Source organism: Uloborus diversus, chromosome 1, assembly GCF_026930045.1.
Source record: "Uloborus diversus isolate 005 chromosome 1, Udiv.v.3.1, whole genome shotgun sequence".
NCBI lineage: Eukaryota > Metazoa > Arthropoda > Arachnida > Araneae > Uloboridae > Uloborus > Uloborus diversus.
In genome coordinates this window covers 256,098,109-256,110,910 of record NC_072731.1, presented here as the reverse complement: position 1 = coordinate 256,110,910, position 12,802 = coordinate 256,098,109, and the positions used below count along the sequence as shown (strand labels likewise).

Below are 12,802 nucleotides of genomic sequence, written 5' to 3'. Positions count from 1 at the left end.
TATATTCAAGAAAATATTTTGCATATTGTCCATTCCAACTAAATGCTGCTGTAAAATATGGTTAGTTAAATTATATTAAGATAAAAAAAAACATATTCTCACATTTTAAATTCACAGAAAACAATAAAAAAAATTTACCTGGCATAACGTTATCCAAGTTTGTTAATCCAGAGTTTTCTTGTGTTTACGCACCATTTAACAATCAACTCGCTTTTCAGAAGGAAATAATGAAAACAAACATTATTTTGAGAAGATCGAGAATACCATTAAGGGAATAAACAATTTCTGTTGCTGAAAGCAATCTAAGACACATCGAATGCGTTAATAATTACTCCTAACAAAATGCCTGTGTTTACGTCAACAGATACACATGGAACGCAATGTGGCAATGTTTTAGACTTTTCGGCAGTTTTGTAACTCACCGCAAGGTAGCGTATTCGAGCGCTAGATTTGCGAATATTTTCAAACAAATAATTGAATACGGAACAGACGATATTTTATTATTAAAAAAAAACCATAGACTAATAATAAGAGTAGACCGAGCTATGGCAACCCTTTTGCTGCTCATAAACCAAACCATGTGACTGGTGGATATCCTAGCAACAGCGGGCGTTAATCGTAGCAGACGATCAACGCCAGCGCGAAATAAAATAAATAGAATTGATGGAACACGGAAGAATGATCTTTTATGGAGTCCGATTTGTAAATTTGTTATTCTAAGTTGTAAATATTTTGTTAATGTAGTGAGTTTTTCGTTTAGATAGTATTGTGCATTTTCTTTAGTCAATTTCAATAACTCTCTAAGCAATAAAAGATGCAAGCGACCAAGAAGAATCAGCAAACGGTAAGATTTTTACCTACAGTTTCAATTTAAGATACCGATTAGTACATTTTTGCGTTAACGCTAAACGTTTACGCCATTTCGTTCACGCCAACGCTGACAGCTCCAAATGAAATAAAAGTTACCGAAAACTGATCAAAAACTATTACTAATGTCAAAATAATGCATAACTAAAAGAAAAACAGTTCAATCTCTGCACGTGGAAGTTTTTTTTAATGAAAACACATTTTCTTAAAATACATGTCGAGTGCCAAACTATAGATAATGCTGCCATCTAGCAACCATGCTGCCAAAGTCTTCGCCAAGCCCTTCCACTAGTCACATGATACATCTATGAACCAATTTTCTTCATCAGCAAGAATGAGAAAGCTCGGTCTACTCTTATTATTAGTCTATGAAAAAAACCTTAAAAAAATCTTCAAGCTTGTTTTTTAATTACTTTCATTCACGAAATTATCTTCCGCCACGAATAAGAATTTCAGCTTCATTTAATTTTAATTCCGTGACCAGAAACTGCTGACGATACTTTAAAAATGAAAATAAACCTCGTTTTATATTATGAAATCAACTGAAGAGAGTCCGGGACATGTTTTGAAAAACATTTTATTAAACAGTTTAGATTTTTGAAATTATTTGCACTGATTCACCATCTATTTAATAAACAAAATCATAACATAAATATTAAAAACAAATTAAAAGAAAATTAATTGAAATTTAAGTTTTAATGGAGTTTCTTTAAACTCAAAATATTCTTGGTCAATTTTCAATTTTGTTTTTCAAAAAGTTATTCACAAATATATAAGATTTAATTTTTATTCCGCGGTTTCGAAAATATTAATTCAAAAAAAAAAAAAAAAAAAAAAAAAAAAAAAAAAAAAATTGAAGAAAATTTTTGAAAAAATCAAAGATTCTTTTTTTTAATCATATTTTTTGCAGTAAACGATTTTTTTTTTTAAATTTGCCGAACAACAACTAAAGTAAACTGTTTGAAAAAGATATGCTTCAAATTTCATTAATTTATCTTTATCAATTTCTGACTTATAAGAGTTTGAAAGCAAAAAAATCGGAAAAACTGCATCATGGAGAAAAACGCGTTTAAAGTTTTTAAGTTTAATATAACATAAGTTAAATAATGCGTGCAACAAAAATAATTTTATCTTTCATTCTAATTAAGATAGGAACAAGATTCAAAAGTACTTTTCAGCAGAAAAAAACACGAAGTTTTTGAAATGATAAAAAAAATTGCAAAATTTGCCGATTTTTGTGTCCCAGATTCCATTAAAATTTTGAATTAGTGGGTGTTCTTGTTATGCGTCAAATTTAGGGTAAAATTCATATCGTGCAGCTTTTTAAATGCTTTAAAATGCTGCAAAAATCAAAAGAGTATGACTTTTTTCGATGAGATACTTGCAAATTATTTTGATTTTCTATAGAATTGGAATAAAAATCTTGTAATATTTATTTTTTTGGATGTTCTATTCTGTACCCCTGACAATGTGTATACAAAATTTCATGATGATCTCGGTTGAGTCACTCTCTTTCTTTTGAGTGGTTTCATTGTTTATTTAATTACACTATCTCACGCAAACTATGACGAAAATCAACCTAGAGACGGAAATAATGCCTGTTTTCGTTTAGTTTCACTTGTATACCAAATTTTGTATGAATCCTTGCATTACTTCTTGAGATATAGCAGTCATATAAAACGAGGAAAAGTATTCGGTGCGACATCCTTTTGAAGTAATTAAAGTCAAAAATAAATAAGCAACCTGCCCTTTAAGATATACGTGTAGACCAAATTTTGTCCCAATCCTTATATTACTTCCTGAGATATATTAGTCATAACTAATGAAAAAGATGGAAAAAAAAAACATTCAATTGCTCCTCTCCCTGGTGTTATTGGCCCCGAACTCTGCCCCTGCTGCTTCCTAACATTTTAATTGATTCGTTCATCATTTCTTGAGAAATGTCAGTCACGCATATCGATGAAAACGTTCAGTTGCTCCTCTATCTTGAACGAGTTGACGCAAAAACCACTTAGACCTCAATCGTATGTGGGTACTTGCGGCTACAAAATTTCGTTCGAAAACCTACAGCAGGTTTTGAGATAGAATGGAAGCAAAAAAATCGGTCACACGCGCACACCTTGGAGAAAGATTCAAAAGAATTCGGCACACGTCAGAACTGAGCATCGTCAGAACGTTTTACAGCTGGTAGATAGCGAGTCACAAGGAGTAAGGTAACGTAAATAAGGAAAAGTGCTTTTGTTTGTATTCTATTTATTTGCTGAAAAAGCCAAGAGTTACGAATCAAAACGGGATAAATTTTCCAGAATTTATCAAGAAACTCATTTAGTCCCGTCGCAATTTTTATGCTGAAAAGAATCGACGTACAGTTGAATCAGTCGTACCAGTTGACGGAGCGAATTTTGGACGGCGTCATTTTTGGCCGGTGAAAATTTGGCACGCTGACATTTTGGACCGGAGACATTTTGCACTGGTAACATTACGGACGGCAATATTTTCGCCCGATGACATTTTGGACTGGTGACATTTTTGCACTGGTAACATTACGGACGGCGATATTTTCGCCCGATGACATTTTGGACCGGAGACGTTTTGCACTGGTAACATTACGGACGGCGATATTTTCGCCCGATGACATTTTGGACCGGTGACATTTTGGACCGGAGACATTTTGCACTGGTAGCCTTACGGACGGCTATATTTTCGCACGATGACATTTTGGAGCGGTGACATTTTAGACCGGCGACATTTTGGAACTGCGACATTTTTACCCCAAAGTGTCTCTCTAATATACCGGTTTCATTAAACTCTGATACCGAGATATTGAAATATTTGAATTTGACCTTTTTCTTCTGTATATATAAAATAGCTTGTCCTGACTAACAATCAACGCGCATCCAAAACTGCTGAGGCTAGAAAACTGAAATTTGGAACATAGGTTTATTTTATAACGTAAGCGCGTGCTAAGAAAGGATTTTCTGAAACTTCAATTTTAAGGGGGTGAAACGGGTTGGGGAACGTTCCGCCCTCATATGCGAAATTTTAAAGAACGGACTCGAGTTCAAAGTCGAACGAGGTATTAAAAAATTCGAAATTTTACGAGGGTTACGAATATTTTAGCCTCCTCCTCGTAAGATGCTAATTAACTGAGATGTTAATTAAAAACTCAATTTTACGTCCACTTGAACTTTGCCAAGAAATGGTCCGATATTTTCGGTTTTTGTACCGTTGGGAAGCCCATAAAAAATAATCATTTCAAAAATATCCGCGATGACTGGAGCTGCGGACATCGAAAAATGACTACAAAAAAGTTATAAGAGTTTGAAGTAAAAATTAATTTATTTCGAAAAGAAATTTCTTTCTCCATTTTTTGCGCGAGATTAATTTTAGTTTGAAGAAAAGCTGAACAATATTATTTGTTGCCATTTCTTGCTTGAGTATCAAGAAGTAAAATTAATTTCTGGCAATTGGCATTGGGGCTTTATCTGTAACAGGTCATTTAAAATACCTATATTCCCTTTTGATTAGGTTTTCGCAAGCCGATGTTTTCATGTACGATTTTAATGACTGCGTAGTCTTTAAAAAAAATCTGACTCTAACTGGTTTTGTTAACGTTATTTTTGAAGGTGAATGATATGTTTTGTTTTAATGGCAATGTTGAGGAATATTTCTCTTAATTCAAAAGATTTTTTTTTTATGCTCTTAGACCCATTCTGATGAATATTTTGAAACTATTCGAGACGAGGATTTTAAGCAGCCTTCGACTCTCTTTAAAAACTGTTACCTTTATTATATCGAATACACTTTTTATCGTTACAGGTACTTTACGGCACATTATTAATCTTGGAGTATGTTTTTGTTTAGCTTATTGTTAGCATGTTTGATTAAACTGAAGGCAACTACATATACGGGGCCGTATATATATATATCGACTCTAATTAAACCTACGTAGAAACATTATTCGGCGGAGCCATGCATTATTTTGTCACTGTACTTCTTTTGTTTGAACAAAAAACAATAGTTGGAGGATTGTTTTAAGTTTTAAAGCAACTGAAGATGTGTAATTCAATGTTTTGGCGAATTGCTTTGAATTCAAAAAGGACTTTTGATTTGTTTTTAACCGACAGAAATATACGACTTTTTCCTTTTTTTTTCTAATGACGATTTTTGAATGTCCCACGAGTTTTCTTTTTCTTTTTTCGTTAGACAGATGGGATAGCTAATCAATCGGAGTTTGCATCGCTTGCTAAGAGCTGGGTTACGGTAGCGTGGTCGCTTAGCATGTTTGGCTACAAACAATAGAGTTGCGGGATTATTTTACATTTGATGTCTTTTTTAGTTATTTGTTGAAGCATTTCGAACTGCAGATAAAAAAAACTGCTTCATTCGCAAAAGGGCAGGGTTACGGTAGCGTGGTTGTTTGGCGCGTTGAGCGATGAACTATACAGTTGAACGATTATTTTGAGCTTTGAAGCTACCGTAAATCTTTTTAAATGTTTTAACGAATAGATTTAAATTCCAAAGAGATTTTGAAAGGATTAAAAAAAAATGATCATTTCACATGTCGGGGGGCATGGATTTATTTTATTCAACGGACTTCCTTTAAAGCAGCGATCAGCAACCTAAATTAACTGCCTATCTATTTTCCAAGTTTGGCAAACGCTAGGATCGGCTTCACTGGGTAGTAATGGCGGGGGAGGATGGAGGGGCTGATGTCTCCTCGCTGCGCCACTTAAAAGATTTTGCTCAAAACAATGTTTTTCTTGCTGAAAAAATTATAAAACCTTCATACCAAGTGCTATCTGTCAATCCATACGAGCTTTTGCGGATATTATTTTTCAAGAACAAAAGGTAAAAAAAAAAATCTAAATATTGAAAACGGTGCCCCTTTCAGCGATTTTAAAAAGTTCTAAAAAATCTTCAAACCCTTTTTGATTCGAAAGTTAAGACTGTTTATCCCCAGAAAATAATTTTTATTAATTGTACTTAAACAAGAAAGTTAACAAGATCCAGAATGTCGCCGGGATCGACTGCAAACAGGCGACCGGTCCATCACGATCAACGGGTTACCTGCCACTGCTTTGAATTCTTAGCACGGGCATCGCTGTGCGGGAACTGCTAGTCAGATATAAATTTTATCTATCATTTCAGTAAACTCCCTACCGGGGGGCGCGGTAGGGGGGCCTTCCGCCCTGGGTGTCACCTTATGAGGGTGGGGGGTATCGAAAGTAAAATTGCAAGTCTTTGAAAAAAAATCTAAAATGCAATTTTGAGACAACAAATTTGAAAATTTTCAGGTTCTCCTACATTCTCCCCATCACCCCCACCCCACATCAAATAAAAAATATTATGCTCAGGATTATTGTCAGAATTTAGACCTAGTAGTGACTTCCTCTTTAACCAAAAACCTGAAATCCATTTTTTTCCTCTGTGTTTCAGTTTGTTTTGAAATAATTAATGAGCCATCAATTTCAACCATCCTCTTATTTTTTTAAAATCTCGCAATGGCTCTGCACATACGCGTCTAGAGCAAGTTATATAAAAAGCTTTCTTAGTTTTTGTTCGACTTTTGTACATCGACCTACTTAAAATTTCACAATAGCATAAACGTGGCTGTTTCCAAAAATTGCATGAATCTCATTATTTCATACAACATTAAAACCTTTTTTTTTATTTTGTGCTTGTACTATCTGTGTCAGCTACTTGTTATTATTTTTGTACTAATAGACGGAAGTATTTTGGGAAAACTAAAACAAAGCATTTGTTCGTCTTTTATTTTTTATTTAGGAAACAGTAACGTTCAGCATAACGTTACGTAATTTTTGAAATTGCAACAAGACATTTCGGTTCAGCAATGAATTTTATGATACTCCTGGGGAAAACATAGACATAAAATTCCAGCTTTGAAAACAGCATTTCAGATGCACATCCAGTGCGGTCGTAAAAAGGGGATCTTACGGGTATTCGACAGGTGTGAAAACGTAGCAGGGACAATTTGAATTGCTGATTTTTTGAATTGCACGCAAAATCTTTGTATAAAAGCCTGAGGGCAGGAGCAGACAGATCATCCTAGGTTGGTTTAACCAAGCACCATGCAGTGGTCAACTTACCTTGCCTTATTCTTCGCTGTTTTCTGCGCCCAGAGCTACTCAGCTCTGGGGCAAGGAGCCTCAGTATGGTCAAGCCCCCAAATGGCCGAGAACTTCATGAACGGCTTCTCCATGGCTCTTTCGCAAGCTGGAGCATTCAGTGGGGAGGAGATGAAAGACTTCAATGATGTCAGAGATGTCATGAACTCTGCAATGGACAAGATGATAAGGTCCGGGAAAAGTGGCCGTGGCGCGATGAGGGCCATGAACGCAGCGTTCGGCTCAGCTATTGCAGAAATCGTTGCTGCTAACGGCGGAAAAGAATACCAAATAGGCGCAGTTCTAGATGCAGTTAGTAATACTCTTCTACAGCTGACCGGAAATGTTGATAACGGTTTTCTCAATGAAATCAGTCGACTCATCACGATATTTAGCAGTGTAGAAGCAAACGAGTTATCAGCATCTGCGGGGGCAGATGCGTCCGGAAGTTCAGGTCCAGTAGGTGGATACTCATCCGGAGCAGGAGCAGCAGTTGGACAGGGAACAGCTCAGGCTGTAGGATACGGAGGAGGAGCACAAGGAGTTGCATCAAGTGCTGCTGCCGGAACAGCAAGTTATGCACAAGGCGTGTCTACCGGAAGTACACAAAATGTCGCAACTTCCACTGTCACAACAGCAACAAATGTTGCAGGTTCAACTGCAACAGGATACAACACCGGATATGAAACCGGTGCAGCAGCAGGGGCAGCAGCTGGCGCAAGCTCAGGATATGGAACAAGCTATGGAACCGGAGCTGGAGCAGGTGCTGGTGCTGGTTCAGGCGCTGGTTATGGTGCTGGTGCAGGAGCGGGAGCTGTTTCAGGCGCTGGTTATGGTGCCGGTGCAGGAGCTGGATACGGTGTTGGTGCAGGAGCAGGGGCTGCTTCAGGTGCTGGTTATGGAGCTGGTGCAGGAGCAGGTGCAGGTGCTGGATACGGTGCTGGTGCAGGAGCAGGAGCTGCTTCAGGTGCTGGTTATGGAGCTGGTGCAGGAGCAGGTTCTGGATACGGTGCTGGTGCAGGCGCTGGAGCAAGATCTGGTTACGGCGCTGGAGCAGGGGCAGGAGCTGGAGCAGGATCTGGATACGGGGCTGGTGCAGCAGCAGGTGCAGGAGCTGGTTACGGCGCTGGCGCAGGAGCTGGAGCAGGATCTGGCTACAGTACTGGAGCAGCATATTCTACAGGTGCTGCGTCAGCTGGCAGCAGTTCAAGCACACAAGTAACAACTCAACAAACTGTTACATCACAGGCTTCTGCAGCAGGAGCTGGAGCTGGAGCAGGAGCAGGCTACGGTGCAGGTGCCGGAGCTGGTTATGGTGCTGGTTCAGGTGCAGGAGCTGCTTCAGGTGCTGGTTACGCAGCTGGTGCCGGAGCAGGTGCAGGTGCTGGTGCTGGTTATGGTACCGGTGCAGGAGCAGGAGCTGGTTATGGAGCTGGGGCAGGAGCTGGAGCTGGCGCAGGTGCTGGATACGGTGCAGGTGCAGGAGCTGGATCAGGATCTGGCTACGGTGCTGGTGCAGGAGCCGGAGCAGGATCTGGTTACGGCACTGGTGCAGGAGCAGGAGCAGGAGCTGGAGCAGGATCTGGATACGGCGCTGGTGCAGGAGCAGGTGCAGTATCTGGTTACGGCGCTGGTGCAGGAGCTGGAGCAGGATCTGGCTACAGTACTGGAGCGGGATACTCTACAGGTGCTGCCTCAGCTGGCAGCAGTTCGAGCACTCAAGTAACAACTCAACAAACTGTTACATCACAGGCTTCTGCAGCAGGAGCTGGAGCAGGAGCTGGCTACGGTGAAGGTGCCGGAGCTGGTTATGGTGCTGGTTCAGGAGCAGGAGCTGCTTCAGGTGCTGGTTACGGAGCTGGTGCAGGAGCAGGTGCAAGTGCTGGTGCTGGTTCAGGTGCTGGTTATGGTGCCGGTGCAGGAGCAGGAGCTGGTTATGGTGCCGGTGCAGGAGCAGGAGCTGCTTTAGGTGCTGGTTATGGAGCTGGGGCCGGAGCTGGAGCTGGCGCAGGTGCTGGATACGGTGCAGGAGCTGGAGCAGGTGCTGGATACGGTGCAGGAGCTGGAGCAGGATCTGGCTACGGTGCTGGTGCAGGAGCTGGAGCAGGATCTGGCTACGGTGCTGGTGCAGGAGCTGGAGCAGGATCTGGCTATGGTGCTGGTAGAGGAGCTGGAGCAGGATCTGGCTACGGTGCTGGTAGAGGAGCTGGAGCAGGATCTGGATACGGTGGTGGGTCAAGAGCAGGAGCAGGAACTGGTGCGGGAGCTGGAGCAGGATCTGGTTACGGTTCTGGTGCAGGAGCCGGATCTGGCTACGGGGCTGGTGCAGGTGCTGGAGCAGGATCTGGTTACGGCACTGGTGCAGCAGCTGGATCAGTATCTGGTTACGGCGCTGGTGCAGGAGCTGGAGCAGGATCTGGTTACGGCGCTGGTGCAGGATCTGGTTACGGTGCTGGTGCAGGAGCTGGAGCTGCCGCTGGAGCAGGATCTGGATATGGCGCTGGCGCAGGAGCTGGAGCAGAATCTGGAGCAGGATCCGGTTACGGCGCTGGTTCAGGAGCTGGAGCAGGATCGGGTTACGGTGCTGGTGCAGGAGTAGGAGCTGGTGCTGGAGCAGGATCTGGTTACGGCGCTGGTGCAGGAGCTGGAGCAGGATCTGGTTACGGCGCTGGTGCAGGATCTGGTTACGGTGCTGGTGCAGGAGCTGGAGCTGCCGCTGGAGCAGGATCTGGATATGGTACCGGATCAGGAGCAGGAGCAGGATCAGGTTACGGTGCTGGTGCTGGAGCAGGATCTGGTTACGGTGCTGGGTCATCTGCAAGTGCTGGCTCTGCTATAAATACACAAACTGTAACAAGTAGCACAACAACTTCATCACAATCATCTGCAGCTGCGACTGGAGCAGGTTATGGTACAGGGGCTGGAACTGGTGCTTCTGCAGGAGCAGCAGCATCGGGTGCAGGTGCTGGATACGGAGGTCAAGCAGGTTACGGACAAGGAGCTGGTGCTTCAGCAAGAGCAGCAGGATCTGGTTATGGTGCTGGAGCTGCGGCAGCAGCAGGATCCGGTTACGGTACTGGTGCAGGAGCTGGAGCAGGCTCTGGTTACGGTGCTGGAGCAGGAGCAGGATCTGGTTACGGTGCTGGTGCAGGAGCTGGAGCAGGATCTAGTTACGGTGCTGGTGCAGGAGCTGGAGCAGGATCTGGTTACGGTGCTGGAGCTGCAGCAGGATCTGGTTACGGTGCTGGTGCAGGAGCTGGAGCAGGCTCTGGTTACGGTGCTGGAGCTGGAGCAGGATCTGGTTACGGTGCTGGTGCAGGAGCTGGAGCAGGATCTGGTTATGGTGCTGGTGCAGGAGCTGGTGCTGGAGCAGGATCTGGTTATGGTGCTGGTGCAGGAGCTGGAGCAGGATCCAGTTATAGTGCTGGTGCAGGAGCTGGAGCAGGTTCTGGTTACGGCGCTGGGTCATCTGCAAGTGCAGGATCCGCAGTAAGTACACAAACTGTGTCAAGTAGTGCCACAACTTCATCACAATCAGCTGCAGCTGCAACTGGAGCAGCTTATGGTACACGGGCTAGTACTGGATCTGGTGCTTCAGCAGGAGCAGCAGCATCTGGAGCAGGCGCTGGATACGGAGGTCAAGCAGGTTACGGACAAGGAGGTGGTGCAGCTGCATATGGGGCAGGAGCTGGTAGTCAAGCTGCTTACGGACAAGGAGCCAGTGGATCATCAGGAGCTGCAGCAGCAGCTGGTGCAGGCGCTGGATATGGAGGACAAGTAGGTTATGGACAAGGAGCCGGTGCATCAGCAGGAGCAGCTGGTGCAGGTGCTGGATATGGAGGACAAGCAGGTTATGGACAAGGAGCCGGCGCTTCAGCAAGAGCAGCAGCTGCTGGTGCAGGTGCTGGAAGACAAGCAGGTTACGGACAAGGAGCCGGTGCATCAGCAAGGGCAGCAGCAGCTGGTGCAGGTGCTGGAAGCCAAGTAGGTTATGGACAAGGAGGCGGTGCATCATCAGGAGCTGCAGCAGCAGCTGGTGCAGGCGCTGGATATGGAGGACAAGCAGGTTACGAACAAGGAGCCGGTGCATCAGCAGGAGCAGAAGCAACAGCATCATCGGCAGGCGCTGGATATGGAGGACAAGCAGGTTATGGACAAGGAGCCGGCGCTTCAGCAGGAGCAGCAGCAGCTGGTGCAGGCGCTGGATATAGAGGACAAGCAGGTTATATTCAAGGAGCCGGTGCATCAGCAGGAGCAGCAGCAGCTGGAAGACAGGTAGGTTATGGACAAGGATCCGGTGCATCATCTGGAGCAGCAGCAGCTGGTGCAGGCGCTGGATATGGAGGACAAGCAGGTTATGGACAAGGAGCCGGCGCTTCAGCAGGAGCAGCAGCAGCTGCTGGTGCAGGTGCTGGAAGGCAAGCAGGTTACGGACAAGGTGCCGGTGCATCAGCAGGAGCAGCAGCAGCATCTGGTGCAGGCGCTGGATATGGAGGACAAGCAGGTTATGGACAAGGAGCCCGTGCTTCAGCAGGAGCAGCAGCTGCTGGTGCAGGTGCTGGAAGACAAGCAGGTTATGGACAAGGAGCCGGTGCATCAGCAGGAGCAGCAGCAGCTGGTGCAGGCGCTGGATACGGAGGTCAAGCAGGTTATGGACAAGGAGCCGGAGCATCAGCAGGAGCAGCGGCATCTGGTGCAGGCGCTGGATACGGAGGTCAAGCAGGTTATGGACAAGGAGCCGGAGCATCAGCAGGAGCAGCGGCAGCTGGTGCAGGCGCTGGATATTTAGGACAAGCAGGTTATGGACAAGGAGCCGGTGCATCAGCAGGAGCAGCAGCTGGTGCAGGCGCTGGATACGGAGGTCAAGCAGGTTACGGACAAGGAACTGGCGCTGCTGCAAGCGCTGCAGCTTCTAGTGCAGGAGCCGCTAGTTCACAAGTTGTATCCAGAACAACGACAACCACGTCACAATCCGCAGCAGGAGGAGCTGCTTCTGGATATAGTACAGGGGTTGGGTCTGGAGCGGCAGCTGCTACTTCAGGTGCTGGATATGGAGGACAAAGAGGATACGGAACCGGAGCAGGTGCAGCAGCAGGAGCTGCAGCTTCCGGCACAGGAGCTGGATATGGAGGTCAAGCTGGATACGGACAAGGTGCAGGAGCCTCATTAGCAGCAGCCGCATCAGCTGCTAGCAACCGAATTGTATCTGCTCCAGCTGTCAACCGAATGAGCGCAGCATCTTCAACTCTTGTTTCTAACGGCGCTTTTAACGTCGGTGCTCTTGGTTCAACGATTTCAGATATGGCTGCACAGATCCAAGCTGGTTCACAAGGACTTTCCAGTGCAGAAGCAACTGTGCAAGCTCTTCTTGAAGTAATTTCGGTTCTTACACACATGCTCAGTTCGGCAAACATTGGATACGTCGATTTCAGTCGTGTTGGAGATTCCGCATCTGCTGTCTCTCAATCAATGGCCTATGCCGGTTAAGCACTTCTTCAATGTTTAATTATTTTTATGTAATTATTCTGAGAAATAAAAGGACAGAATGCTTTTTTGTGAAATTTTGAGCTTGTCTTAATTTCTGTGTTCTTAACACTGGAGAGAGGAACTAATGTTTTATCTAGCATCCACTATAATATTTAAATCTGTTTGCGTCCGTCTGTCTGTCTGTCTGAAGATCGATCTTCTCGAGAACCGCTGCGAATCGAGAGTCAAACGAGATACCAATCAATTCGAAATTTCCCAAAGAAAACAAAAGGACCAATCTTGTAATTGTGCGACTTTATCTAACTTAGATATTAATTAAA

At 44.3% G+C, this 12,802-nt stretch overlaps 1 protein-coding gene across 21 annotated transcripts in view; it reads left to right on the top strand.

Moving 5' to 3' along the window:
• LOC129234238 (fibroin heavy chain-like) overlaps window positions 1–12,556 on the top strand; it is a 119,384-nt gene extending 106,828 nt beyond the window's left edge. The window contains exons 2-4 of one of the 21 annotated variants that reach the window (XM_054868180.1): window positions 7,885–10,272; window positions 10,351–10,776; window positions 10,984–12,556. In XM_054868180.1, coding sequence (XP_054724155.1) covers window positions 7,885–10,272; window positions 10,351–10,776; window positions 10,984–12,482 — 4,313 coding nt within the window. In that variant the 3' untranslated portion in view covers window positions 12,483–12,556. Of the gene's footprint in view, window positions 1–7,884; window positions 10,915–10,983 lie in introns of all 21 variants that reach the window. The other 20 variants (XM_054868197.1, XM_054868194.1, XM_054868185.1 and 17 more) reach the window with 20 other exon arrangements.
• The last annotated feature ends 246 nt before the right edge of the window (window positions 12,557–12,802 follow it).